At 45.0% G+C, this 27,620-nt stretch overlaps 1 protein-coding gene across 4 annotated transcripts in view; it reads left to right on the top strand.

The window, feature by feature from the left end:
• ZC3H7A (zinc finger CCCH-type containing 7A) overlaps nucleotides 1-26,676 on the top strand; it is a 42,018-nt gene extending 15,342 nt beyond the window's left edge. For 3 of the 4 annotated variants that reach the window (XM_058680268.1, XM_004586763.2, XM_058680270.1), the window contains 20 exons: nucleotides 2,404-2,601; nucleotides 3,807-3,965; nucleotides 4,118-4,198; nucleotides 4,295-4,333; nucleotides 6,529-6,562; nucleotides 6,776-7,056; nucleotides 8,858-9,062; nucleotides 10,168-10,232; nucleotides 10,667-10,853; nucleotides 11,907-12,068; nucleotides 13,287-13,483; nucleotides 13,769-13,869; nucleotides 14,896-15,077; nucleotides 16,089-16,165; nucleotides 17,792-17,925; nucleotides 18,284-18,389; nucleotides 21,124-21,232; nucleotides 23,165-23,298; nucleotides 24,852-25,015; nucleotides 25,776-26,676. In XM_058680268.1, coding sequence (XP_058536251.1) covers nucleotides 2,404-2,601; nucleotides 3,807-3,965; nucleotides 4,118-4,198; nucleotides 4,295-4,333; nucleotides 6,529-6,562; nucleotides 6,776-7,056; nucleotides 8,858-9,062; nucleotides 10,168-10,232; nucleotides 10,667-10,853; nucleotides 11,907-12,068; nucleotides 13,287-13,483; nucleotides 13,769-13,869; nucleotides 14,896-15,077; nucleotides 16,089-16,165; nucleotides 17,792-17,925; nucleotides 18,284-18,389; nucleotides 21,124-21,232; nucleotides 23,165-23,298; nucleotides 24,852-25,015; nucleotides 25,776-25,965 — 2,805 coding nt within the window. In that variant the 3' untranslated portion in view covers nucleotides 25,966-26,676. The remainder of the gene's footprint in view (nucleotides 1-2,403; nucleotides 2,602-3,806; nucleotides 3,966-4,117; nucleotides 4,199-4,294; nucleotides 4,334-6,528; nucleotides 6,563-6,775; nucleotides 7,057-8,857; nucleotides 9,063-10,167; nucleotides 10,233-10,666; nucleotides 10,854-11,906; nucleotides 12,069-13,286; nucleotides 13,484-13,768; nucleotides 13,870-14,895; nucleotides 15,078-16,088; nucleotides 16,166-17,791; nucleotides 17,926-18,283; nucleotides 18,390-21,123; nucleotides 21,233-23,164; nucleotides 23,299-24,851; nucleotides 25,016-25,775) is intronic. The other variant, XM_058680269.1, reaches the window with a different exon arrangement.
• The last annotated feature ends 944 nt before the right edge of the window (nucleotides 26,677-27,620 follow it).

Raw genomic sequence — 27,620 nt, 5'->3', positions numbered from 1 at the left:
ATGGGCAGCCCATGGCCAGCGTGAGACACCCCTGGCTCGAGACACCCCTGGCTCGCTGGCCAGACGAGGCTTGCAGCTGCTTTGCATATGAAATGTTGCTGAAGCAGAACCACACCCACTTGTTTCTGCATCATCTGGTGGCTGCTTTTGCGACAGAGGCCATGTGGCCCATAGTTCCCTAGTATGGAGTCTAGGCATTTACGGGAAAAGTTTGCCAGTCCCTTGTATGTGGGAGCCTACCTCTCATTTAATGGGTGATAAGTGGGACAGAATTGACTGAGAGGGAAGTGTGTTGTGACGTGTATTTTACTGGGGAGGGGACAGTGAGGGGGCAGCAGCAGTCATGGGGCCAGGGGTTAGCAGAGGAGGGAGCTGCCAGAGACCCTTCCGTCTGTGGAGGAGCCTGGGGCTTGGGCTGTGGGCGCACTGGTGGACACTCTCTGGCTTTCCAGCCTGAGGGACTTGCTGCTTTGGGGCAAAGCTTTCTCCCCCTGCTGTTCCCCTTCCCCTTCCAGTTCCTCTTCTTCCTTCCCTCTCTCTCTTCCCACAAAGAGATTTAAAATCATAAAGCATTATATAATTATTAGTGCTAGAAGCTACCTGTAACTTTTTCCCTTCGCTATGTGCGATGGTTCATTGCATTTTATAAGTCACATCGGTAGTTAGTGTTCTGTCCAGTTTCTTTGAGAATTTTGCTAACACGGAATTGTTCTATGAACATGACTTCCTAAAATCAGGCAATGAAGGGTGTGATAGGAAAGGACTTTAAAAATACTGAAGCAGTGATGGGGATCCCAAAGGGCCTAAAGCTTTGACTCACACCAGAAGATTGTGTGGCAGACTTACTCCGCAGGAACAGGGCTCAGGGCCAGCATTGTGGTGCAGCAGGCGACACTGTTGCCCAGATGCCTGCAGCCTGTACCACAGGGCCAACTGGACTCCCTGCTGCTCTGGTTCTGATCCGGGTCCTGTTGATGTGCCTGGCAAACGGCAACGGTTGGCTCAGGTGCTTGAGTCTGTGCTGCCCTCCCAGGAGACCCTAACTTTAGCCTGGCCCAATTCCTGTTGTTGCAAACATATAGGGAGTGACCCAGCACATTTGTTTCTTTCTTTCCTCCCCTTCTCTGTCTTTCAGGTACATATGTAAATCTCAAGGAAAAAAAAAGTTTCAGCTGTGCTCCTAGTTAGTAAATGACCCAAATAAACTGTTAGACCAAAAAAAAAAAAAAAAAAAAAAAAAAAAAAAAAAGGTGGTACTGAAAAACATGAAGGAGTTAAGCCTCACTGATACAGCCATGAAAATCAAAGGATTTTGTTTTTCTTTTTTTTTAAAAGTTACATTCTTTTTTTTTTTTAATTTAAGATTTTTAAATTTTTATTGGAAAGTCAGATATACAGAGAGGAGGAGAGACAGAGAGGAAGATCTTCTGTCCGATGATTCACTCCCCAAGCTGCAACAATGGGAGCCAAGCCGATCCGATGCCAGGAGCTAGGAGCCTCTTCCGGATCTCCCAGGCCTGTGCAGAGTCCCAAGGCTTTGGGCTATCCTCGACTGCTTTCCCAGGCCACAAGCAGGGAGCTAGATGGGAAGTGGGGCTGCCAGGATTAGATCTGGCGCCCATATGGGAATCCAGAGCGTGGACGGCAAGGACTTTAACTGCTAGGCTACTGCTAGGCTACTGCACTGGCCCAGGATATTGTTTTTCACTTAGCAGTTGGTAGAGACTTCGCATGTGTGTGTACACAAATACACCCCTGACACACACGGCAGTCACTGTGTGATAGTATTGTACAGCACGGTGCTTGAGGTATTTGCCCGTGATGTATTTTAGGAGGCTGCTTGGAGATATTCATCACAGAGCCTGAACTGTTCCTTTGCTTTGACCAAGGACTGCGACTGGTTATCCATCGAGTAGAGCTGGAAGTGTGAACACATATCTGCAAGCTGCTTTGCTGGAATTTTTTATTACAAGAGTAAACTAGATAGAATCCTTAGTGAGTGCACGCAGCCATATTCTGAAGGTTTAGATATAAAAATTTAAAATTTACAGAGTGGGCGTTTGGCCAACTGTTTAGCCCCAGCGCTGTGTCTTGCATGCCCTGCCGTGGAGCCTGGGTTCCAGCTGTTGCTTCACTCCTGACTCCAGCTGCCCGCTGAGGCATGCCCTGGAGGCGGCAGGTGATGGGCTCCAGGAGCTGGCTGCTTGCTGCCTGCAAGGAGTTCCTGGCTTTTGACTTGGCCTTGGTCCAGCCCTAGCAGGTGCCCACATCTGTGGAGGAAACCAGTGGGTGGGAACTCGATCTGTGTGCTTCTCACTTTGTTTCTCTGTGTCTCAAAAAGAAAGTTATTTTTACTATATGTTGTTCTGTGAGGGGCTTCAAGTGCTAACTTTCATTTTTTAGGTATATTTACATGCTCTTGTGAGAAATCTTTTTAATGAAGGAAATGATGTTTATCGGGAGCGTGATTGGAAAAGCTCAATAAGCCAGTACACAGAGGCTTTGAATATAGCTGATTATGCAAAGTCTGAAGACATTTTAATCCCTAAAGAAATCATTGAAAAACTTCGTATAAATCGTATTGCTTCCTATTCTAATATGGTAAGTTGTCATTTTTCAAACATTGTTGTTACAGAGACGATTTTTTCCAGTGGCAGCATGTTGACAAAAAGTCAGTTTCCTATTTTCAGTATTTAATAGAGGCACATTAGTTGCTTTGAACATGGCCTAACATTTTCCAAACATCAGCTCTGGCAAATGTTCAGGGATTTTAAAGTTTTGTTTCTTAGGTACTGGTCCTTAAAGATTCTCACCAGTCTTTGTGTTTGTGAGAATTGGCCTGGAGGTGTAGGTGTCTGTGTGGATCTGTCCTGCTCATCAGGGTTCACTGAGCTGCCTGAGGGCTCACAGCCCAGGACCTGCTTAGCCTGCGGGGGAACTGACACGAGCTTGTAATGCTTGTAATTCTCACTGCAGACATTTGATGAAATGTAATCGTGGTTTTTAAGGAAAGTATCCATGTTGTCCTCTAGATCTTTCTTAATATACGTTTCATGGACACCTTCTTACTTTTTTTTTTTCAAAGATCTATTTTATTTTTTTTATTGCAAAGTCAGATATACAGAGAGGAGGAGAGATAGAGAGGAAGATCTTCCGTCTGGTGATTCACTCCCAAAGTGACCACAACGGCCGGTGCTGCGCTGAGCCAAAGCCAGGAGCCAGGAGCTTCTTCCAGGTCTTCCACACAGGTGCAGGGTCCCAAAGCTTGGGCCGTCCTCCACTCTTTCCCAGGCCACAAGCAGGGAGCTGGATGGGAAGTGGAGCAGCTGGGACAAGAACCGGTGCCCGTATGGGATCCCGGTGCATTTAAGGCGAGGATTTTAACCGCTACGCTGTCATGCCGGGCCCAACCTTCTTACTTTTGATGATGTGCTATTCAGAAGTTTGCTTTTTGGCAGTTCCATTTCCATTTGACATTTTGATGTACTCCAGCAATAGGTGACTGAAGGGGAACAGACCCCTAGAGGAGATAAGACGCAGTGAGAACTTGTGTCTTGAGGATCTGAGGCCTTTCTGGCAAGATACTGATGTTTATCTGATCTGAGTCATGAAGGCATGCCTATAGGTGGCATTATTTTCAGTGGTTTTTAAATTTGAAATGTAATGAAAATAAGAAGATAATAGACATTGGGCTTGCAAATAGGGTGATAGGATGGTGTCTGAGTTTGGTTTCGTTCTCAGGAAGGCCTCCGTGGAGGAAGTGAACTGTCAGGTTTCTCACTCTGCTCTTTGATCTTGTACACCAGGGTTTCCACGATCAAGTGTTAGAAGACTGTGATGCAGTCCTCAGTCTAAATTCTGGTAACTGCAAAGCTCTGTATCGGAAATCCAAGGCCCTGAGTGATTTGGGACGATACAGAGAAGCTTACGACGCTGTAGCAAAGTGCTCCCTAGCGGTGCCGAAGGTATGGGATTTATGTTATAACTTTCATGCCCGTGTGTGGGTTAGGTTTCCCACACAGCCCTCAGGCTGGCCCACTGTTACAGCCATTTGCCTATTCTTGTATGTGGTGGGTAGACAAAGCCTATAAATAATCATATGTGCACCCCTTTGCAGGATGAACATGTAATAAAACTAACTCAAGAGCTGGCCCAGAAATTGGGATTTAAAATAAGAAAAGCATATGTTAGAGCTGAGGTAAGCTACATTGCTCACTGGAAGATCTTCTTACTTTGTGTTGTAACTTGGAGTCAGTTCTGTTTTTCCGACAGTGTCTTTGATTTTTTTTTCCAGGACTCATTAAAATCAGTTCCTGGGGATGAGGCTACCAAGGTAAAGTTATTATTTCTATAAAAATAATTACTAAAAGAGGATTGGAACATTAGCAATTCTGCCTTTTTTAAAAATTGTTTTGTTATTTGAAAGGCAGAATGACAGAGAAAGAAACAAACGAGAAATCATATCCTCTGGTTTACTCCCCAGCCAGGGCTGGACAGGCTGAAGCCAGGAGCCAAGATCGCCCCCTGCTCTCCCGCACAGGGGCCCATGGATTTGGGCCATCACATGCTGCTTGCCCTTGTACGTTAGTGGGGAGTTGGATTGGAGATAGAGCATCCAGCTGGGACTCAGACCCATTAAAAGCAGCAGCTTAATCTACTATGCCACATGTCAGCCCCAGCAGTTCTGCTTTTAATAACTGGGGTGGGTATCTATTAGAGAATTTCAAAAACTTCATGGAATGAAACACTAAGTTTGTATTACTGCATAAATTTGTGAAACCCACACACCGTTTTTTCCACAGTGTACATTTGGTATAAACTTTCTGAAGACTCATGTATTTTGTAAACCCTTTTATTCCTCAAACACTTGATGAGCCATTACTTCACACGTCTTGATTAGTTAATTAATTTAAAATATTTCTTTATTTCCATTGGAAAGTCAGATTTACAGAGAAGAGAGGCAGAAACATCTGCTCTTTGCTGGTTCATGCCACAAGTGGCCTCAGTGGTCAGAGCTGAGCTGACACAAAGCCAGGAGCGTCCTCCAGCCCTGCCATGTGGATGCACGGTTGCAAGGCCATGGGCCTCTGCTGCTTTCCCAGGCCACAAGCAGGGAGCTGGATGGGAAGTGGAGCTGCCGGGATCACAACCAGCGCCCATATGGGATCCTGAAGCATGCAAGGCGAGGATTTAGCCACTAGGCCATCACACTGAGCCTTATTTTATTTATTTGTGAAGACTTATTTTTATTGGAAAGTCAGATTTACAGAGAGAAGGAGAGACAGAGAGAAAGATCTTCCATCGTCTGGTTTACTCTCCAAATGGCTGCAATGGCCAGAGCTGAGCCCATCTCAATCCAGAATACAGGAGCTTCTTCCAGGTCTCCCACATGGGTGCAGGGTCCCAAGGCTTTGGATCATCCTCTGCTACTTTCCCAGGCCACAAGCAGGGAATTAGATGGGAAGTGGAGTAGGCCAGGATTGAAATCGTTCCTCCTGGCTTCAGCCTGTTGGCCCTTTTGGGAGTTAATCAGCAGGTGGAAGTCCTTTGTTCCTTTCGTCTCTGTGTGTCTGTTTCTCTGCCTCTTGAATAAAATAAATGCAAGTACTGTAATGTGTGTTAATCTTACTTCCTGAAGTAAGTGGAATATTTTACCAGATGCCAGGTGATGTCAGATTTTATTGGAAAGGAGTGGTTTGGGATGGGCATTGTGGCACAGTGGGTTGAACTGCAGCGTAGGTCACCTGCATCCCATAGTGGAGCATTGATTTGAGTTTAGCTACTCTGCTTGTGATACCAGGCTTTCTGCTAGTGTGTTTGGAAAGATAGAGGATGGCTGGCTCAAGTCCTTGAGTTCCTGACAGCCCCATGGGAGACCCAGATGGAGCTCCTGGCTGCTGCTTTCAAACCGGGCCCACCCTGGCTGTTGTGGCCATCGGGGGAGTGAAACAGAATGTGAACGGTCCATCTCTGTTTCGTTCTCCTGTGTCTCTCTTTTGCTCTTCCTCTCCCTCCCTCTCTTCCCCTCTTGTTACTCTGCCTTTCAAGGAAGAAAGACATCTTAAGAAAAAGTAGTTCAAGGCTAAATACTGGTTTGAGGAGACATTGGGATAAACAAAATTAGCAAGTATTTTTTTTCAAGCTGTTTTCTTGGTGTTTTGGATGCTAGTGGCTGGTTAAGTTGCAGGGCGAATGCTGCTAGCGCCGTCCTAGGGTTTCTGCTGGCTGCCGTCTGGGGAGGTACACCCTCTGCAGTGGGCCTGCTGGACTGGCATCTCACTTAACCCTTCGTGTGCTACAGCTCCGCCTAGTCCTTTTAGTTCTTGGACCTTAATTGGATGGGTGTCTTGCTTTTGTGCAAACTTACATTGTTCTCTTAGGGTAAGTTTCACAGATTGTTTTATAATTGATTTTTATTTAAAACACTTAGCAGGCACATAGGCATGCTTATGTTTATGAGGTATCACAGGATGCTTTATGTTCAGAATCCTGGAAATAGTTTAATGTATTATGTTATTTCATTTCTAGACCGTGAATTATTCTGTGGAAGATATTGAACCAGGTATGTTTTCCTGTAACATTGTCCCTGTCTGCATGGTCACAGTTTGATTCAGTTGCTGAATAAACTCGCTGTGTGTGGTTATTCATGTCAGGAGTCTGATGGCTTCCAGAGGTGCTTTCTGGCCTTTGTTTTCTCCGTTACTGACAGTCATTACTGGAATTCTGTAAGCACAAGGGAAGAGAGAGTTAGTGTATTTCAAACGTTATGTTACAGATTTGTCAACTCCAAGGCAAGAAGAAGTTCCCTGTGTCTCTTTGCCTGCATCCAGTTTTTCTCATGAAGTTGGAAGTGAGCTGGCCTCAGTTCCTATCGTGCCCCTAGCTTCTCTTTTGCCGCTGCAAGTGGAAGAGAGTGCCCTGCCATCCGCAGCGCTGGCCAACGGAGGGAAGGTCCCCTTCCTTGGGCAGGAAGTCATTTTAGATGATGGAGACATCCTTGGAGAAGAGATTGACGACCTGCTTGACTCTGCCCCTGAAGCCAGTGAGAGTGTTACGGTGAGTGTTCGTGGCCCTCCCTGCTTCTGAGGGCATGGGTGGTTTTGTTTTCTTCCTTTTCAGACCCCGGCCTTCCAGTGCATCCAGGACGTCCAGAACAGGTGAAACAGCTGGAATCGGTGGGGAGCTTACTGAGGGAGGAAGCGTGCGTCGCACAGGCTGCAGAGCGGGATCTGATCCTTCCTGGCTGTGTGATCTCACAGTCCTTCAGTTCCCCATCTGTGCACTGGCCTCATAGTAGGAGGTGGCAGAGGGAGTTGTAAAGCTCAGATGGAGAATGTGTGGTGCCTGTTGCAGTGATGGGAGTGAGAGTGCCCACTGAGGCAGAGCCGGATCTAGAGAGAGGAGCTGGAGTTGTTTGTTTCTAGGAGGTTGTGTTGGCAAAGAGGTGGCCAATTGCTCATCAAATTCCCTAAACCCTTCCTTCCACTTCACCTCACAGTCCCTACAAATCCTCTTTAAGAAAATAAACTCGGGCCTGGTGTGGGAGCCTAGTGGCCGAAGTCCTCGCCTTGCTTGTACTGGGATCCCATATGGGAGCTGGTTAAAATCCCTGCTGCTCCACTTCCCTTCCAGCTCTCTCCTTAAAGCCTGGGAAAGCAGCAGAAAAGGACAGCCCAAAGCCTTGGGACCCTGTACTGCATGGGAGACCCAAAAGAGGCTCCTGGCTCCTGGCTTTAGCTCAGCTCCTCTCTGACCATTGTGTTCACTTGGGGAGTGAATCAGTAGGCTGAAGATCTTTGTTTCTACTTTTCTCAATAAATTTGACTTTCCAATAAAAATAAATAACTTTTAAAAGAGAAAGAGAGAGAAAGTAAAGTCTTGGCGCATATGATTACAAGAATGCAGTTATCACTAGTATCTGTCATCCCAGTCTCAATGGTGGAAGAAGGAGCTGTTTGGTCCCAGTTGGCCGTTTGGGCTTATCAGTAAAAGACTGGTTAATGATAACAGTGCATCAGAAATCCTTCAGAAGGAAGGGACAGTGTTTTGTGGAACATTTGTGTGCATGTAAGTTTTGAGTTGTTACTTGTTAAAATCAGTCGTTTTTAATGGAGACAACCGGAGCAAAAGTCTATCACAGAATTTTGGCATTAATGCAAAGGTGAGAAGAAAGCAAAGAGAAAAAAAATAAACTTTTTAAAAAATATTTATTTTATTTTTATTGGAAAGGAGTTTCACAGAGAGGAGATACAGAGAGAAAGGTCTTCTTTCTACTGCTTCACTTCCCAAGTGGCCGCAGCGGCTGGAGCAGAGCTGATCTGAAGCCAGGAGTTTCTTCCGGGTTTCCCATGTGGGTGCAGGGTCCCAAGGCTTTGGGCTGTCCTCTTCTGCTGCTTTCCCAGGCTTTAAGCAGGGAACTGAAAGGGAAGTGGAGCAGCCAGGATACTAACCAGCACCCATATGGGATCCTGGTGCCTGCAAAGCAAGGATTTTAGCCATTGAGCCTTCGTGCCAGGCCCAAGGAAATAAATTCTTGTGAGCATTATAGTTGGGAAAAGACTGAGAGTCATAAAGACATTTTGCATGATTGAGACATGATGGTAACATGTGAATTCTGAAAGTGCTGGAGATTATGCCTCAGTCCTTAAAAAAAAAAAAAAAAAAAACTGGCCTGGAAAAGAAATAAGCTTTATGTAGATAAAATTTTTGTAATGCATCTTGTTGTTAATTTATACTTTGTTATGTATCACAATCATTCAGTGTAATGATTTATTTTTAAGTGGGAGTGTTGAAAGTATGGCTAAGCCAAATTTATAACAGTTTCCTGAATTGCTGTCCTATCTCTTCTCTTCCCCAGTCACCACCTCTGTTGAGAGGAACCCTGGCGACAACCAGCGTCAGCCCTAGCTTGCCCTTTTCGGCATCTCTGTTAGGAACCTTACCCATTGGGGCGAGCTACGCTCCTCCACCCTCCTTTTCAGAACTGTATCCGCCTTTGACTTCATCCCTAGAAGATTTCTGTTCTTCTTTAAATTCATTTTCAGTGGGTGAATCCAAAAGAGGTAAGACTCCAACCTTAGTTGTAAACAGTTGTGTTGGTTTTCTAACTATGGAAGTTTTTGTGTAGCAATACCATAGTGAACTGTAGGGAGTAGGTACTTGGATTAATGTCACTGTAGCTAAAAATGAATCCTAAAAAAACAAAACAACAAAAAAAAAGAATCCTGAGCCTTCATTTTGACTTTTTCTTGTCTTAACTGTGCCATTCTGGAAATCAGGTGTCAGAGATGGGAGAATACAACTGTGTGTGGTTTTTATGTGGGATTCTTTGGGTGCAAAGGGACTTACAATACATTCTTCAGTAAAGAGCTGTCCTGTCTTCATGAGCCCAGGCGAAGGTTGTCCTTTGAAACTGTGAACTAGGTAAATGCTGACTTCGAGTCTGTGCAGAGTGCTGAGAGTGGGATTTGTTTGATGGGTCATTCTTGGAGCTCCGCAGCTCATGATTAATTTTGCAGGAGACTGCTGACTTTTGGGCCTCATACCTGTTTCTGTATGCCTGGGTTTAATATATATACTTTAAACAACAAACAAAAGCCTTCCGGCTTTTCTGAGCTGTTGTGAGATGGTTAATAGAACAAAAACCTAAACAGCTGTTAGAGATTTTCAGCTGATGAGAGTGAAAGATGTGGAGACAGAAGAGGAAAGAAGTCATTGAGGTGTACCCTAGGAGAGAGAAAGGAGTTGAACCTTTTCTTTTCTTTCTTTCTTTTTTTTTTTTTTTTTGAGTTATCAAGAGTTCCCTTTTTTTTTTTTTTTATATTTGTTAAAGAAGATGCTCTTATCTCGTTTTGAACGTGAATAATTTACTTGGTCTTTTTAACAGTCCTACTTGGCGTGCTCTGCCTTAGCTTACTGCTCCAAAAATAGCTTTTGATTTCAATTTGCTTGACTAAGGGTTGTTCATGCTTTTGGTTTGTAGAGGAAAAAAATACTCCAGAGCCCTCTTGAGTGTCAGTGGTGAACAAGAAAGCCTCTAGAGTTGGGGAGGGAGAGTGATGTGGGAGAATCAGAGCAAGTGAGCTTCAAACCCTGATGTTCTAATTACCTGATCAGAGTGAAAAGGTCTGCTGAAGTTTTTTTTTGTTGTTGTTGTTGTTATTTTAGATCTGTCCACCTCAACTTCTAGAGAGGGAACAACGCTTAACAACAGTAATTCTTCCTTTTTATTTGTAAGTGCCACTTCCTCTTTGGTGAATATGTTTAAATGGCACCTGGGTCCTTGACTTTAGTTACTGAGTTGTTGATTGAGCATAATGGTTTCCCTTGAATTTTGCATGTGCCTTGGGAACTGGTGTGATAAGACTGTTCTGGAACATCCAGTAGTAAGTGTTGTGTGTTGGGACTGGTTCTGTTATAGCACATTAGTCACCCTTGCAGACATGTGGAGGGAAGGTTTGAGCACCCTGGGTGTACCCTTATGGTTTCAGAAGATCAAAGGGGGCCCTAGCCCCCCAGAGGAGGACAGTGTGGACAGGAGAGCCCTGGGGTGGCAGGGGTGCCCAGAACGGCATGGTGCTGAGCTCAAATGAGTCCTCTTCCTGTAGCCATGATAGTACAATATTCATTGTCTGTTGTTTGTTTTTATTTCTTGTTCTTCTTGCAGATGAATGCACCAGGAATTTTCTATGCTCCAGAGAGTTTCCTGGGAATTTCAACTCAGCCTAGAAATGACTTTGGAAATTTCTTTGGAAGTGCGATTACTAAACCCTCATCATCAGTGACTCCAAAACATCCCCTTGAAGGAAGCCATGACCTGAGACCAGCTTGCCAGATCTGTTTTGTAAAATCAGGTCAGGAGCAAACAAGCAAGCAGAGAGCATGAAGCCAGTTTGTAACTTGGGATTTGTAGGAGCTTGCAAATGCCTGTCAGTGCTAATGGCTCTGGTGACGCCTTCATCCATACTGTGATTTTTTTTTTTAAATACAAGATCTATTTATTTTTACTTGAAAGGGAGAGTTAAACAGAGAGAAGGAGAGACGAAGAGGAAGAGATCTTGTATCTGCTGGTTCACTCCCCAGATGGCTGCAAGAGGCCAGAGTTGAGCTGATTTGAGGCCGGGAGCCAGGGTCAAGGACTTGAGCCATCTTTCTGTGCTTGCCCAGGCCACAGGCGGGGAGCTGGATGGGAAGTAGAGCAGCCGGGACTTGAACTGGCACCCAGTGGGATGTTGGTGTGCAGGCTGAGGCTTAGCCCATCATGCAATGGCACTGTCACCCTACTGTGATCTTTCTAAGGAAACATCTGCAGCTTCTAACTGAAGTCTTTGAATTTCCTGTAGGCCTTATGGGATATAGTTTTGTTCATAGAACTGTGTGCAATTGGGTATCTGCTTTCAGAAGTTTGCAGGTTGAAATTTTTACGAAATTCTTTGTGTTCTGAGTATTAAGGGGAGAATTCTCAAAGATAGCAAACACTAGAAAAAAGTAGTGTAAGATCAACATGTGATATGTTTGTGAAAATTAAAGTATTTTCCTTTAGTTTATTTTCATATCTTTGCCCCAAAGAAATGAGATCCATACTTTTTTTATTCTTCTGCTCTGGTCTCAACTTTATTTTCTTTCTTAGATTTGTGTTTATTTTTTGCTTGTGTGAGCACTTGGAAGTTCTTTGCAAATTATCTCCCATATAGTTAAATAAGGTTATTACGTTTTGGCAATCTGGGATAGGACAGGATTATGTATTATCTGACGGTCAGCAGGGAAGGCCATACGTCCATGGCCTAGTGGTATGTTACGGTTGTGAAAATGAGATTTTCATGGTAACTTTTTTTAGTAACTAATGTTTGTCTACTTACATCTTAACGTTTTATATTCACAAGCAATCCTCTTTTTGTCTTTTTCAGGCCCTAAGTTAATGGATTTCACTTACCATGCTAATATAGATCATAAATGTAAAAAGGACATTTTAATTGGTAGAATAAAGAATGTTGAAGATAAATCATGGAAAAAAATACGTCCAAGGCCAACAAAAACAAATTATGAAGGACCATATTATATATGCAAAGGTAAATGGTGTCATTGCTTATGTTGGTATCCACTGCATGCATGATTGCTGATTACAGTGGCTTCTGTAATGTTACCGGAAATGTTTAGACAGGGCCAACAGCAAGTTCCTGACACTGAAACCTCAGACACTTTAACATTCTTTACTAGCGTTTTTAACATCTCAGGTATATTTTGTGCTTATGGGGAAATAGGGCTTGACTTTTGTTTTTTCTGTTTAAGATTTATGTGTATTCATTTACTTACTTGAAAGGCAAAGTGATGATTAGGGAGTAAGAGGAATCTTCCGTGTGCTGATTCACTCCCTGTAAGCCTGCAGACAGCTGGAGCTGGGCATGGCCGGAGCCGCAGCCGGAACTACAGCCTGCTCTCCCATGTGGGCGGCAGGCGCTCCGTCACTTGAGCCCTCAGCTGCTGTGTTCACAGGGCTGTTAGTGGAGACATGGATTGGAGTTGCAGTCGCTGATATTTGAACTGGTGCTGAAATGGGAAGACAGTGTCCTCAGCCAAGGCTTTCCCTCCTGCGCCACAGTGCTGGTTTCCAACTGAAAACCGTCTCAAACCTTAAAGTCTCTGACTTAGTCTAAACTGAGTCAGTACACTGAACTAAGCTTTGAGAAGGTTGCTGTGTTTAAGATGATTTGAGGAAAACTTGGCATTTTCTTTTTTTGGCACAGGAGCTGTAAGTGTCTCTGAATTTTTAAAAACTTAAGTACATGAGACTATCAAGGCTTTTTAAAGTTTTACCTATTTTTTATTTATTAAAAAGAAGAGTGGGCTCGGATTGGTAGCCTAGTGGTTAAAGTCCTCACTTTGCACATGCTGGGTTCCCATACGGGTGCCCCATTTCCCATCCAGCTCCCTGGTTGTGGCCTGGGAAAAGCAGTCAAGGATGGCCCAAAGCCTTGGGACCCTGCACCCACATGTGGGAGACCTGGAAGAGGCTCCTGGCTCCTGGCTTCGGATCAGCGCAGCTCTGGCTGTTGTAGTCACTTGGGGAGTGAACCAGTGGATAGAAGATCTTTCTGTAAATCTGCTTTTCCAATAAAAAAAAAAAAATCTAAAAAAGAATCCCATCCTGAATAGGCTTATGTGTGTGTGGTGTTTGGTCCTGCCCACGTATTGTTTCTAACTCCCAGGATGCCCTCAGTGTGGTGAGTTCACTGGCTTTGGAAACTCCCGCTGCGCTGTTTAAGTGTCTTCTCTTTTCCTGCGTGCAGACGTTGCGGCCGAGGAAGAGTGTCGGTACTCGGGCCACTGCACGTTCGCCTACTGCCAGGAGGAAATAGATGTGTGGACGCTGGAACGCAAAGGGGCCTTCAGTCGCGAGGCTTTTTTTGGTGGCAACGGGAAGGTCAACCTGACTGTGTTCAAACTACTCCAAGAACATCTCGGAGAGTTTATGTTCCTTTGTGAGGTACTCTAAGATCCCCCCCCCTTTTTTTTTTTTTTGCCTGTAAATGGGTGATAGTCTCTGACTAGCTCAGCAGTAACAGGTACTCCACGTGGGTCCTGCTGGGTGCTCCTGTGGCTCTTACTCAGTGACCACCAGCTCCTGTGGTTCTCTTGAGTACAGTTAGGACTTCATGTGGAATGTTCACTGATAGAAGGATGGCAAGCTTGAGTAATATGGATGATATGGGGGGGAACAAAATTTTAATGTGATGTTGTATTTTTTTGTAATAATCCTTCTCTGTTTCAGAAATGTTTTGATCATAAACCTAGAATGATAAGTAAAATAAATAAAGATAATTCTACTTCCTGTTCTCATCCTGTTACAAAGCATGAGTTTGAAGACAATAAGTAAGTAGCCAGTTTTTCATTTTGTGATGGAGGGGACGAAGTTAATTAGTCTTTGGGTCCGGTATAGCAACTTCCCTGAGTGCTTCCCCCAACCCCTAGACACATATCCATCCTTTGGTGGTTGGTTGTTGTTTTAAAATACCTGATAGTAAATTTGGTTGGAGATTAAATAATTATTAATTTGATTATTTAATATAGTAAATCATTGTTGGTTTATAGCTTCTCATAATATGGTTTAAATATTTCATGGATTAAGTATAATTAACATTTCTCCATTAGTCCACTTATTGCATATAGTGATTTATTTTTTTCTAAAGATTTGAAAATGGGTTCTTATTCTAGGACTTGATATTTTATTCATACACACACATTTATGTATGTATAAGAATATTAAGTTTGTACAAAGTCAAAGTAAAATATAATGTGTATTTTGGGGCTGGCTCTATCATCTGGGTGGCAGGAGCCTATCTACTCGTGTTATCATGTACTGCTGTCCAGGAGCATAACCAGGAAGCCGGCTTGGAAGCTCCGTCACTGGGACCTGACCTGCCACTCTGATATGGGAAGTTTGTGTTATAAACAGTGGCCTAACCGCTTGTGCCACCATGCCGGTTTTTTAATTATTTATTTATTTGGTAGAGAAGGAGAGCTCTCATCCTGGTTGAGATGCCCACATTAGCCAGGGCTTTACCAGGACTGGAGGCAAGAGCCAGGAATTCAGTCCAGGTCCCCAAGTGGGTAACAAAGACCAGTTGCTTGAGCAGTCACCGCTGCCTTCTGAGGTCTACATAGCACAAAGCTGGAACTGGGAGATGAACCCAGGAACTCCAATGGGGAACGCTGGCATCTTGATCTCCACACTCAAAAATTTTGTTTCCAAAATGTCTTGGATTTTATTTTGTTCATTCCCTGTGTGTGTGTGTGTGTGTGTGTGTGTGTGTATGACAGAAAGAGAGAGAGAGAGAGAACTATTCTATTAAAGCTATGGCAGAACAATACTGGAATGTCACTGTGTTTTCATTTTAGGTGCCTTGTCCACATTTTGCGAGAGACAACAGTAAAATACTCGAAAATACGTTCTTTTCATAGTCAATGTCAACTTGATTTGTGTAGACATGAAGTTCGATATGGTTGTTTAAGGGAAGATGAATGCTTTTATGCTCACAGTCTGGTGGAGTTAAAAGTCTGGATAATGCAAAGTGAAACAGGTAGGCTTGTAGTTGGCCAGGGGATGATTCTCTAATAGCAGTCAGGGATAAAGAAACAGAAATGTGGAAGCCCAAACTTCCCCATGCCTTGAAGTGGCCACACTGTTAAATTTTTTTTTTTTTAAGATTTATTTATTTTTATTGGAAAGATGGATATACAGAGAGGAGATAGAGAGAGAATGATCTTCCATCCACTGGTTCAAGGGGCTGCAATAACTGGAACTGAGCCAATCTGAAGCCGGGAACCAGGAGTTTCCTCAGGATCTCCCATGCGGGTGCAAGGTCCCAAGGCATTGGTCCATCCTCAACTGCTTTCCCAGGCCACAGGCAGGGAGCTGAAAGGGAAGTGGAGCAGCCAAGATTAGAACTGGCGCCCAGGGCCCCGTGGGATAGCCTAGTGGCTAAATTCTTGCTTTACACATGCTGGAATCCTATATGGGCGCTGGTTCATATCCTGGCTGCTCCATTTCCCATCCAGCTCCATGCTTGTGGCTGGGAAAGCAGTTGAGACTATGCATCTGTGTGGAAGACCCAGAAGAGGCTCCTGACTCCTGGCTTCAGATTAGCTCAGCTCTGGCCATTGCGGCCATTTAGGGAATGAACCAGTGGATGGAAGATCTTTGTCTCTGTCTCTCCTTCTATCGGTAAATGTGATCTGCCTTTCTAACAAAAAGAAGTTAAAAAAGAAAGAAAAAAGTGGTGACCATAAGGGATCTTGGCATGTGCAAGGCGAAGACTTTAGCCATTAGACTACCATATCAGGCCCAACACTTAAATTTTCTAGACTTGCCCTTTTTGGTGTGGGCTTTTGCAATTAAATGCTGATACAAGTTCATCATGTAGTATTTCTGAGATAGAAAGATTCCTGTGTTGTAAATCCCCATTTTCTAAGAGGAGTAGGATGTTTCTTAAGCCTTGGAGATGGGCTAGGCGGCATGAGGCTCCCAAGCCCAGAGGTCGCTCGATGGGTGGCTGTTGAGTGCACACAGTTAGAGTTTGTCTGTTTCCCAGGAATCTCACATGATGCCATTGTTCAAGAATCTAAGCGTTATTGGCAAAGTTTAGAAGCAAATGTTCCTGAGGCTCAGGTATGTTCTCTCGTTGACTTCTGTATTTGGTTATCTTGCTTAGTGGATATTGGTTGTTGGTAAATACAATTTATACTTACTTGTCTTAATTTATACTTACTTTTCATACTTTTCAGTTACATTTCTTAATGTTGATTCCATTGAGTCATTTTTAAAGATATTTATGTTCATCTACTTGAAAGTTAAGAGCAACAGAGAAACAGAGACAGAGATCTTCCATCTCCTGGTTCACTCCCAAAATGCCTGCAGCAGTTGGGCTGGGCCAGGCCAAAGCCAGGAGTGTAGAATCCTGATTCCCCCACGTGGGTGGTAAGAGCTGAAGCTCTCGAGCTGTAAATGTCACCTGTGCCCCCTCGGCTTAGCAGCAGGAGAGTGGGACTTGAACTGACAGGCCTTTTAAGATGTGAGCGTCCTACTGGCCTTTCTGGCCAATGATTAATTCTTTTTTTTTTTTTTTTAGAATTAGAATTTTTTTTAAGATTTATTTTATTTTTACTGCAAAGTCAGATATACAGAGAGGAGGAGAGACAGAGATGAAGATCTTCTGTCCGATGATTCACTCCCCAAGCAACCACAACGTCCGGTGCTGAACCAATCTGAAGCCAGTAACAGGAACCTCTTCCAGGTCTCCCACGTGGGTGTGAGGTCCCAAAGCTTTGGGTCGTGCTCGACTACTTTCCAAGGCCACAAGCAGGATGGGCAGTGGAGCTGCCGGGATTAGAACTGGTGCCTATATGGGATCCTGGTGTGTTCAAGGCGAGGACTTTAGCCGCTAGGCCACGCCGCTGGGCCCTGCCAATGATTAATTCTTACATCAAAAACAATTTATCTTTTAGTTAACCATAAGAAGGTTTAGTCATTCTCTGATACCAGCCTACAGTGTAGAATGCTGTTTTCTTGTATAGTTTAATTTGGGGATTCTTAGAGTGTGTGGGAATTGCGTTTATGTTTGTAGTTTTCCTTTTACCTTTTACCTTCTACTCTACCTCTCCCTGCCAAAAATCCAACCAATGGTTCCAGTCATCCATCTCAAAACTGGCTTTCCTAGGTTAAGGCTAGCATCTGTAATCAGTTTTTATCATACTCTCTTGCCTTTGAAGGGAGAACTGGTGATGGATAACTATGTGGGCATAAATACAATCAGGTCATTGAATGAGAGAAAATTGTATGCTCTTATTAAAAAAATGCATGGTATCTTTAAAAAATGCATGGTGATTTATTTTTCTGCAGAAAACTGATTTTCTTTCTCTTTTTAAGATTTATTTATTTTTATTGGAAAGACAGATATACAGAAAGGAGGAGAGACAGAGAGGAACATCTTCCATCCAATGATTCACTCCCCAAGTGGCCACAATAGCCGGAGCTGTGCTGATCTGAAGCCAGGATCCAGGAGCCTCCTACAGGTCTCCCACACGGGTGCAGGGTCCCAAGGCTTTGGGCCGTCCTCCACTGCTTTCCCAGGCCACAAGCAGGGAGCTGGTTGGGAAGCAGGGCTGCCGGGATTAGAATCGGCGCCCATATGGGATCCCGGCGTGTGCAAGGCAAGGACTTTAACCACTACGTTATCGCGCTGGGCAGAGAACTGCTTTTCTGATGCCATTAAGATTGATCTTTTAATTGTTCAAGGTACTTGGCACTCAAGGAATGCCTGGATCTCTTAATATGAAGATAAAATTTGTATGTGCTGAATGTCTGAGAAATGGCCAAGTCACTGAACCAGATAAAAACAGAAAATATTGTAGTGCAAAAGCAAGACATTCGTAAGTATTGTGTGCATGGAAACAATATTTATGATGTGATGAGATTAAGACTTTAAGAGCAGCAGAGGAAAATAGGTTATTTAGGCATAATTACAAAAAGGGAAGAGAAAGAGGTATTTTTTTTAGGTGTTAGCTATTAAGAATTTGAAAGCCATGTTTTTTCCTGTGTTTTGTCCATTCTTTATTTAGAGTTTATAGGGCCTATTTACAGCCGTCAGGAGGGAAATGATAACACCCTAAGGTGTTTCTTTTAGAGTGGTTGTGAAAATCTCTGGGCCTTCAAGCACAAACCTTGTCCCCCCTTGATATGATGCCTTTTGCCAGTGTGTCTGTTTTTTCTGAACTCCATTTTTCTTAGGTGGACCAAAGATCGTCGAGCGATGAGAGTGATGTCTATTGAAACTAAGAAGTGGAGGAACATCCGTCCTCTCCCCACAAAGAAACAAATGCCTGTACAGTTTGATGTACATACGTAATTTTTAAGCCACTTTTTTCAAATTAGGCTTGCAAATCATTAGAAAATAGTAGTAATTCAGTTTGGAACTGAAGTCCTTTAAATAATACTCCTCAGCAGTAATGAAATTTAAGTGGTTCCTCTTTTATTTTCCTTTTCCTTTGTGTGTGTATGTTTCTGTAACAGTTTTCATATTGCTAGAAATTTTATTAGTTATTTGGAAAAAGGAGATAGGGACTGGAATGTGGGCTTACATTTTTCAAATGAATTACTTGGGAGGGAATGAGAGAGAATCATGATTTTTGATTCTTCAGGTTTGATATCAGACCCAAGGCCAACTGTTAGTTAGAATGGCTCTTGATGAGTTGGTTTTTACCATGTTTTATAGGAAGCAATTATAGATAAAAGATACTCAACATTATAAGGCTTTCTAGAAATAACCCAAAAGAAAATAATCAGTATTAAGAGAAATGTGTTTCTTAAAATCCTTTTTAAAATTTTATTTATTTATTTATTTTTCTTAAAAGTCTTTAGAGTGAAAATAGCAAGCCAGCTTCAAGCTGGGCTGTTGCTCAGTTTGGGGCACTGCATTGCGTTCTCTGGCATGCTCCAGTGGCCTCTGGACTCCTCGCTTCCTCCTGCCCCCTCCCCAAAAGACAGAGTCTGGACAGAGTCCAGAGGTGCTTCACGTGTGACATCATGGACGGGCACACTTGCAGCAGCCATAGGCTGTCAGCTTTCTGCCCCCATGGAGCAAATATGGAGACAAACTTTGCCCAGAAATAGGGGAAGGGGGTTCTCAGAGTCCCTTGTGAATGAGGCCTCCCTCTCTGACTTATTAGAGCTAAGGAAGAGGCAGGTGAGTTTTCACCACCTAGATTGCATTACAGCATCATCAGGTTTACACCAGAAAGGTCAGCTTTTGCAAGAGGGTGGCATGTTTGTTGTCTCATTGCAAATGGTTTTAGAGTCAGGTACATCAGTGATGTATGAAGGGCAGAGAGGCTTTCTGGACCGATGAGGTCTTGCAGTTTAAAAGACACTGGAGACAATGTTTGTGTTGAGGAATTGGCTAACATGAGGACAGGTGAGAACAGTTGTAGCTGTTGTAGCTGACAGGTGAGAACAGTTGTAGCTGTTGTAGCTGACAGGTGAGAACAGTTGTAGCTGTTGTAGCTGACAGGTGAGAACAGGCAGCTGCTTGGGACCCTTACTCATCATCTGCAATCTTGAATGTGGCGTGTCACCCTGCTGCACCGCAATAATTCCTCTTTCCTCCCCTACAATACTAGGTATTGCTAAGGGGCTCTTTTCCTAAGAGAGTGTGTGTGTTTCCATGCATGTATGCCAGGAAGGGCCCTGGTCAAGTTGTTCAGCCTCTGGTTACTCTCTTGTGAATGGGAATAATTGCCTCCAGGGCCTGGCTTCTCCTTGAACTTCTCTTTCTCTCTGCTCCTCCTCATTGAGCTTGGAGAGTCCTTGGTTAATATTTCTCTGTTACTAACTAGTAAGTGTTCATTGAAGCTCAGTGGAGAAAGGAATGTGACCGAGGCAGTCACGGTACTGTCTTGTTGACCGTGAACTTCACACAGATGTTCAGGGTGGGGCTACTGGCCTTGGCCCAAGAGAATGAACACTGTTGGGGCTTCCTGCTTTTAAAATTTAAATGCTGAGCCTGTAATGTTACATAGGGCAAGTAGTGTCCAGGGCCAGCTCTGTTGAAACACAAAGTTATGGCAGTAATCTGTTATCCTAGGCTTTAGGCTATAAAAAGTCAAGTTGATTGATCCTTAAGAATGAATTCCCCAAGGATGAGGGTTCCTCGGTCTTGACTGTTGTGATTGCTCGAGATGTCTACATTCTGCGCGTCCCCACTGTTTTTCTTTAAGATTCATTTATTTTTATTACAAAGTCAGATGTACAGGGAGGAGGAGAGACAGAGAGGAACATCTTCCATCCATTGGTTCATTTCCCAATGGACGGAGCTTAGCCGATCCGAAGCCAGAAGCCTGGAGTCTCTTTCGGGTCTCCTACACAGGTGCAGGGTCCCAAGGATTTGGGCCGTCTTTGACTGCCTTCCAAGGCCACAAGCATGGAGCTGGATGGGAAGCGGGGCTGCCAAGATTAGAACCCGCACTCGTGTGGGATCCTTGTACGTTCAAGGCGAGGACTTTTAGCCGCTAGGCTACTATGCTGGGCCCATCATCCCCACTTCTTTACTCTCCACCAATATCACTGTATTTTCTTTTTTAATTTTTAAATTACAAACAATCAGAAGAGGTGTTTTTTGGAAACTTGTAACTTTGTGGGCTGGTTTACTTAATAACTACCTGTAGACAGTGCCTACTGAGGGAGTTAGGGGAGTCGGGGCAAGTCCACCGCTCCTGAAGGTTTTGGGTGGCCGAGTGTTCTTCTCACAGGGTAGCAAGTACTGCCTGACCAAGAGGGCCAGGTATTTTCCACTGTAACTAGCAAGTGTGGGGAAGGAGTCAGTTTGCCAACATTTTCTTAACTCAAGTTTTCCAGAAGAATTTGACTTAGAAGATGTACTATCAGTATCATTTCCCATCGTTTGAGCTCATAGCCAATTTGAACAGAATCAAATGAATCTTACTTGAGCATTGTATTATCAAGCATTAGTACAGAAAATACTGGTTAGTTTTGGTTAAATGTAAGATTTAGGTAGTCTCCCAAGTGTGCTCTCTCTTAAATTATGTTGGTCTTTTTTTTTTTTTTAAATCCAGCTATGCAACCACATTGCTTCTGGGAGGAAATGTCAGTACGTTGGCAACTGCTCCTTTGCTCACAGCCCCGAGGAACGAAAAGTGTGGACCTACATGAGGGAGAATGGCAGTAAGTTTGTGCTTGTGCCGTCTGTGAAGTTGTAGAAGCCAGCTTGTCTGGATGGTCCCCTCTGACGACACGCTGTCTGTCCATGAATACCACAGTTACACGCTGTTGGTGACAGTGGCTGGAACATGTGGCCACACCTCAGGCAAATGGCATCTGATGTCCACGTGGGTGTGACTAGGTCACATTTGGACAGGAAAGTGGAGGTCCGCATCCTCTGAGTGGATCCTGGAATGGACGAGGTGCGTTCCATCCCCCGCTACCTGTTGGAGTCAGATGGTCATCTTTAAGGGGCAGTCACCCCGAGCTTACCTGGTTAGAACTTCACTGGGAGGACAGGCCCAGGTGCCAAGGTTCCAGGAGACACTGTTTATCTTGGTCAGATTTCAAGGTTCACAAGAAGCCTTTGAGAGGAGCCTCACATAACCTCTGTAGGCTCTAAAATGTGTCATTACTTGGGTCATTATTCTTTACTGTCCGGTAAAATGACACAAGTGCACCACCTGCCGTCTTGGATTGTAAGGACCCTCCGGCTTAAGGCTGCCACTTGCCACGCCCGTGCTTGGCTCGTGCATGCAGCCAGTTTCTTTTGCACACAAGGCTCTCACTGTTTCATCTGGAGGGAGGATGTGAGGCTGGTCTGAAGCTGTGTGTGTGTGTCAGGGATCAGGAGAAAGGTTCCTGGTTCTCTATCCTCTTGGCCTGGGGACAGGAGTGTGTTGTTAGAAGACCCTAGATAGACAGCAAAGCCAACTCTAATCAAATCCTCATTTCCAGAAGTTTTAGCACAGTGGCTCTCATCTGGGAACTTTAATTTTTTTAAGATTATTTATTTTTATTGGAAATTTGATTGTAGAGAGAGGAGGAGAGACAGAGAGGAGGATCTTCTGTCTGTTGATTCACTCCCTATGTGGCCACAACGGCCAGAGCTGAGTTGATCTGAAGCCAGGAACCCAGAGTCTCTCCAGGTCTCCCATGTGGGTGCAAGGTCCCAAGGGTGTCCTCGGCTGCTTTCCCCGGCCATAAGCAGGGAGCTTGATGGGAAGCAGGGCTGCTGGGATTAGAACCAGCACCCAAATGGGATCCTGGCATGTGCAAGGTGAGGACTTTAACCGCTAGGCTACTGCACTGGGCCTTTGGGGGCATTTTTGTGACACGCTTTCCCTTCTCCCTGGGGATACTGGGCAGTATCTGGAGGTGCTTCCTGGGGATATTGGGTGATGTTTGGAGGTGTTTCCTGGTCATGACCTGGAGTGTTGTGTGGGCATCTGGCAGGGAGACCCTAGTGATGCTGCTCAATGTCCTGCAGTGCACGGTATAGAACCCAGCAGTCAGTGAAGCAGGCAGAGCTTGAGGCCCCCAGCTTCAGCATTGGACAGCAAGGTGGACATTCTTGTTCTTACCATCAGTGCATGAGGTGGCCACTGACCAGCACCTGGTCACAGTTGTGTTGTAAACTTTCCTGTGTAGGTCTTTGGGACTGTGGCTTGACTGATACCTGCCACTGGGGTCAGAGTCATGACCAGGACTAGCTTGTTTCTCATCTTTCTTAATGAACAATGTGGGGGTGCGTGGGCTCCTACCCCCAACTCCATGTAAGTAGCCACATGTGGTTGTGGGATAGTAGAAGTGTGTTACACAGGGCATAGCAGGCAGTGTCCTTAAGGTGGTTCCTGACTTTCAAATAGCCCTTGCCAATTCAGGAAGGAATTAATCTAGAGAACTCATACCTGTGGTAAGGCCATCTGAAGCTGACTTTAACCTGTGTGAGCTTACCTACTGCCTAGCCGGAACTCCATCTCCCCGGCTGCTGTAATTGAGCTGCAGCAACTCTCCTGTCTTCTTTTGAAAACATTTGCTGATATCAGATGTGTGTGGGATGTCATGTGTATTTAAGGGTGTTTATGCTGCTAAAAGCAATTCTTTTTTCTTTAGTACAAGATATGGAGCAATTTTATGAACTGTGGCTAAAGAGTCAGAAAAATGAAAAAAGTGATGATGTAACCAGTCAGACCAACAAGGAAAATGGAAAGCAGATTCACATGCCAACAGACTACGCCGAAGTGACCGTGAGTGCCGCAGCCCCTGCCCCAGCCTGGCCGCACGTCCCCTCGCCCCCTGCCCCAGCCTGGCCGCACGTCCCCTCGCCCCCTGCCCCAGCCTGGCCGCACGTCCCCTCGCCTCCTGCCCCGGCCTGGCCGCACGTCCCCTCGCCTCCTGCCCCGGCCTGGCCGCACGTCCCCTCGCCCCCTGCCCCGGCCTGGCTGCACGTCCCCTCGCCTCCTGCAGAATGTGGCTGGCCCCTGTCGGTGCTGTACCTTCTCTCCTCTGTGATTTTCTGCTTTACCTTATCTCCCTTCATCCTCAAACACTTTCTGTCCTTGATCCTTTTTCTGATTTTGGAGCCAGAGATGTATGAGTCCACGTGCTGGTTCTTGTACCTACCTGCTTTGCGATGGGGAGATCAGGGGTGCAGAGTGTGTGCCGCTCACTGCAGTGGGGGCGCCGCAGGTGCTCACCAGGTAGAGCTCCTCACCCCCCCCGCCTCACCTCCATGTCTCTGCAGAGGTGAAGTCACTGGCGGCTGTTACTGCTGTGCTTTGCCTTGAAGTACTTCAAGAGGGTGATTCCCTGTCTGGAGCCCAGCATCACCAGCTAATGGATGTTAACTGTTTGCTTCTGAATGATAAATAGTAGGCTGCAAATGGAGTACAAGCTCCATTTCTTGCCTTTTCAGCGGGCCTGGAGCCACCCCTGTGTTTTTCCGGCTGTTTTGGCATATCGTCATCACATTTCTTAATGTCTTGTTTTACCTGGTGTGGTTTTTAAACAGTTCCTTAAACATGATATTCTGTTACTTGTTTCCCACTAGGGTTTTTGGCATTTCTCCTTTCTGGTTATGTCACGTCCTGGGCAAGTGCATGTGTGTGTGTGTGTGTGTGTGCCCACCTCTGCCAAGGCCTGGTGCCAGTTCCTCTGTGTACCTCCGTGCTCCTTGGCATTTCCAGAGAAGGACTGGCTGCATCCTGAGAGTGACCTGGGGTGTTTGAGTAGTTAGATTTCCTCACTAAGAGCCCTCCCTTAGTGGTGGTCTGTTTTTTCTAGTATTGCAGAGAATTCTGCCCAGGGCATTTGGGAAGTACTGGCCAGACACCCAGAAGTTGGCCTCTGCACTGAAGTCCCTCCATGGCAGAGCTCCCTCATGGCTCTGTCCCTCACAGGGGTGGTGTCTTTACTTCCTGGCACTTGGCACCAGCCTGGTCCACGCTGAGAACCTCATTCATGGCCTTAAATGGAGTGGCCCCTAGTCCCCTCTGGCTGGCTCTGACCTCTCTACTTTTCCTTATGGTGTTAACTCTGTCCACAGTCCTTGTCTGAGCCTGCCCTTTGTCCTCCCAACAAACATCCTTGTTTGCACACCAGCTCCTGTGGCCTCCCCACTGTAGACACACCGAGCACCTGGCAGGGTTTGTCCCCCTGCTTCCTATCTACTGGCTGGCCCTCCTGTGGTAGATCTGCTTCTTGTTTTCCTGCCCCATGGGACTGGGCTCCCTGGGAAGGGGACGTGGGCTGTAGACCGAGTGCCCTGAGGGATGTGGGCTCTGTGTCTTTGCACACCTAGGTGGACTTCCACTGCTGGATGTGCGGGAAGAACTGCAATAGTGAGAAGCAGTGGCAAGGCCACATCTCCTCAGAGAAGCACAAAGAGAAGGTTTTCCACACTGAGGATGACCAGTACTGCTGGCAGCACCGTTTTCCAACAGGATATTTTAGTATTTGTGAGAGGTACGTAGGTTTTTCCCTGATAATTGATGCTCTCGTAGGACTTCTCTGGAAATTCTGTCAGGAGATGGAGAACGTGCAGGTGAGGCTGCACTTCCCAACCCCTGTGCTGGCTGTGGCCAGGCCAGGCCAAAGCCAGGAACTGGCCACACAAGCCAGGTCTCCCATGTGAGTGGTAGAAGCCCAACGATGTGGGCCATCTTCCTGCTGCCTCCCAGGGTAGGAATCAGCAGGAAGATGGAATCAGGAACATAGCTGAGGTTGGATGCACGCCCACACGGGATGCGGGTGACAAGCCTATCCCCATCACCATCTTTCACGAATACAACTAAATAGCTGAAATGTACTGATTTTTCTCTTACGGATGGCATGGCTATAAACTGCTTATCTTTTTACGGTTTCCATATGGGATATGCAGCTCACAGAGCAGGACAAAGGGTCTGGCAGCACAGCAGGTAAAGCTGCATCTTGTGCTGCTGGCTTGCCATATCCTGGTTTAAGTCCTAGCTGCTCTGCTTCCGGGCAAACTTCCTTGTACACCTGGGAAGGCAGCAGGTGGGCCAGCCAGATGGAGTTCCTGGCTCCTGACCTGGGCTCAGCCTAGACTCAGCTGTAGTAGCCATTTGGAAAGTGAATCGGCAGATAGAAAATTTCTGTTTTTCCTGCCCTTTAAATAGATAAATAAATCGTAAAAAAAAAAGAATGTTGTCTAGAATTTTATAAACAGCTTGCATATGTTCACCCAGCTGCCTTGTCCTGACAGGTACATGAATGGTACCTGCACAGAAGGAACCAACTGTAAATTTGCACACGGAAATGCTGAACTTCATGAGTGGGAGGAAAGAAGAAAAGCCCTAAAGATGAAGCTCAACAAAGCACGAAAAGATCACTTAATTGCCCCAAGTGATAATGACTTTGGAAAATATAGTTTTTTGTTTAAAGATTTAAACTAATATGCTGGCTTTTATATATGTAGCTTAATCAGAGCATTGACCAGAAAAATTGCAAGTGTTGTAAGGCACATAGCAGAGAGGCTGCAGACTTTCTGCTTGAATTGGCATTTATCTTGAGCAGCAACCACAGTAGATAGGAACATGGGCTGTTTAACGGGTCTGGCCCAGCTCTCATGGAACCACTGACATCAGATGGCACAGGAACTGCTGCCCAGCTGCTGTCTGTTGAGCAGCGTTTTGGAGGAAGAGTTGGGGAGGAGGAGATGATGTCTAGGGTGATTGTGAGAGGGTCCTTCGGTGCAGAACTGTGGTGATGAGGATATACAGTGAACTGGGATCGGAGTCCCCGCAGGATGAAATCCTTCACGACTTAGCAGAACCGATGTGTGTAATATAATAATGTTCGCTACTTATCTATATGTAGGTTGCTAAAAAGGATTTTCTTAACTCAGACTTTAAGCCAAATAACCATTTAACACCAGTATCGGTTAAATGGGGTATTTTTCTGTATTTGTATCTTTCATTATAATAAGGGAACTGAGGATCATGTGCAGTGAGACTATTTTGAAAAATAATAGTTGACTCAAATTTTATTTCTTGGTCTTTTGCTGTTTAAAATGATGATTTCAGAGATTAAACTTGTACTGTTGGTATTGTGTAGTGTATGGACCAATATTGCCTGTAATAAAAGATTTTATATATGAATCTCTTCTACTTTTTCATATCCTTTTCCCACAGACAGTTGTTAAAACTGGGTATTTGGATTTTAGAGAATATTTAAGTGATGAATGATGAATGCAAGTTAGAAAGAATGGAAAGCAACTTCAGTGTCTCATGTTGATGGACAAGGTCACCTTTTGAGGGGCGCTTCCGGGTGTCATTCCCATGAGACAGAGTAGCAAGGTCAAGTAGTCAGCTAGAGAGCCCAGGCAGTAAAGGTGTGGGCAGGCTGGGTTGGCACAGCCTCGGAGATGGCACTCAGCAGCCTTCAGAGGGTGGCACTAGCCAGCCAAGAGGAGGGTGGCACTAGCCAGCAGTGCAGGGCGCTGCCTCCTGTACCCATCACTGGTGCCACTTGTCCTGGATACCTAGGACAGGAACTGCAGGCAGAGAAACTCCCAACTGTTTAACCCAGCAGACACCGTCACTTCCTGTGGACATCTAGAAGGAGTGTGATGGGGTGGCACAGCTGCAGCTGGCGAGATGCCAGAGGCACTCATGTGGTTATGTAGAACCAGAGCCACAGCGATATGGAGAAGGGCAGCAGGAGCGCATCTTAACTTGTCAAATACCCAGGTTGTGCTGGGCAGACGTTTTCCAAAGAATAGTACAGAAATCTTACTCTGGCATGACTCTCAGATCTTCCTTACATCTTTTTCTTTGTATTTTCCTGTACCCCTTTCCTCCTTTTTTTTTTTTCTGGGAAAAACTGATGTTAAAAGTTGACATTAAAGGCCTGGTGTGATGGCCTAGTGGCTAACTCCTTTGGTTTGTTTGCACCCGGATCCCACATAGGCGCTGGTTCCTGACCCTGCTACTCCACTTCTTTTTTTTTTTTTTTTTTTAGGTTTCTTTTTTTTAAAAAAAACATTTATTTTTATTGCATTTCCTTTTCTAATTACATTGCATTATGTGATACATTTTTTTATGCACTG

The sequence above is a fragment of the Ochotona princeps genome, chromosome 24, assembly GCF_030435755.1.
Source record: "Ochotona princeps isolate mOchPri1 chromosome 24, mOchPri1.hap1, whole genome shotgun sequence".
NCBI classification, from domain to species: Eukaryota; Metazoa; Chordata; class Mammalia; order Lagomorpha; family Ochotonidae; genus Ochotona; species Ochotona princeps.
The sequence above is the reverse complement of the archived record's forward strand: the minus strand, read 5'-3'. Positions and strand labels throughout refer to the sequence as shown.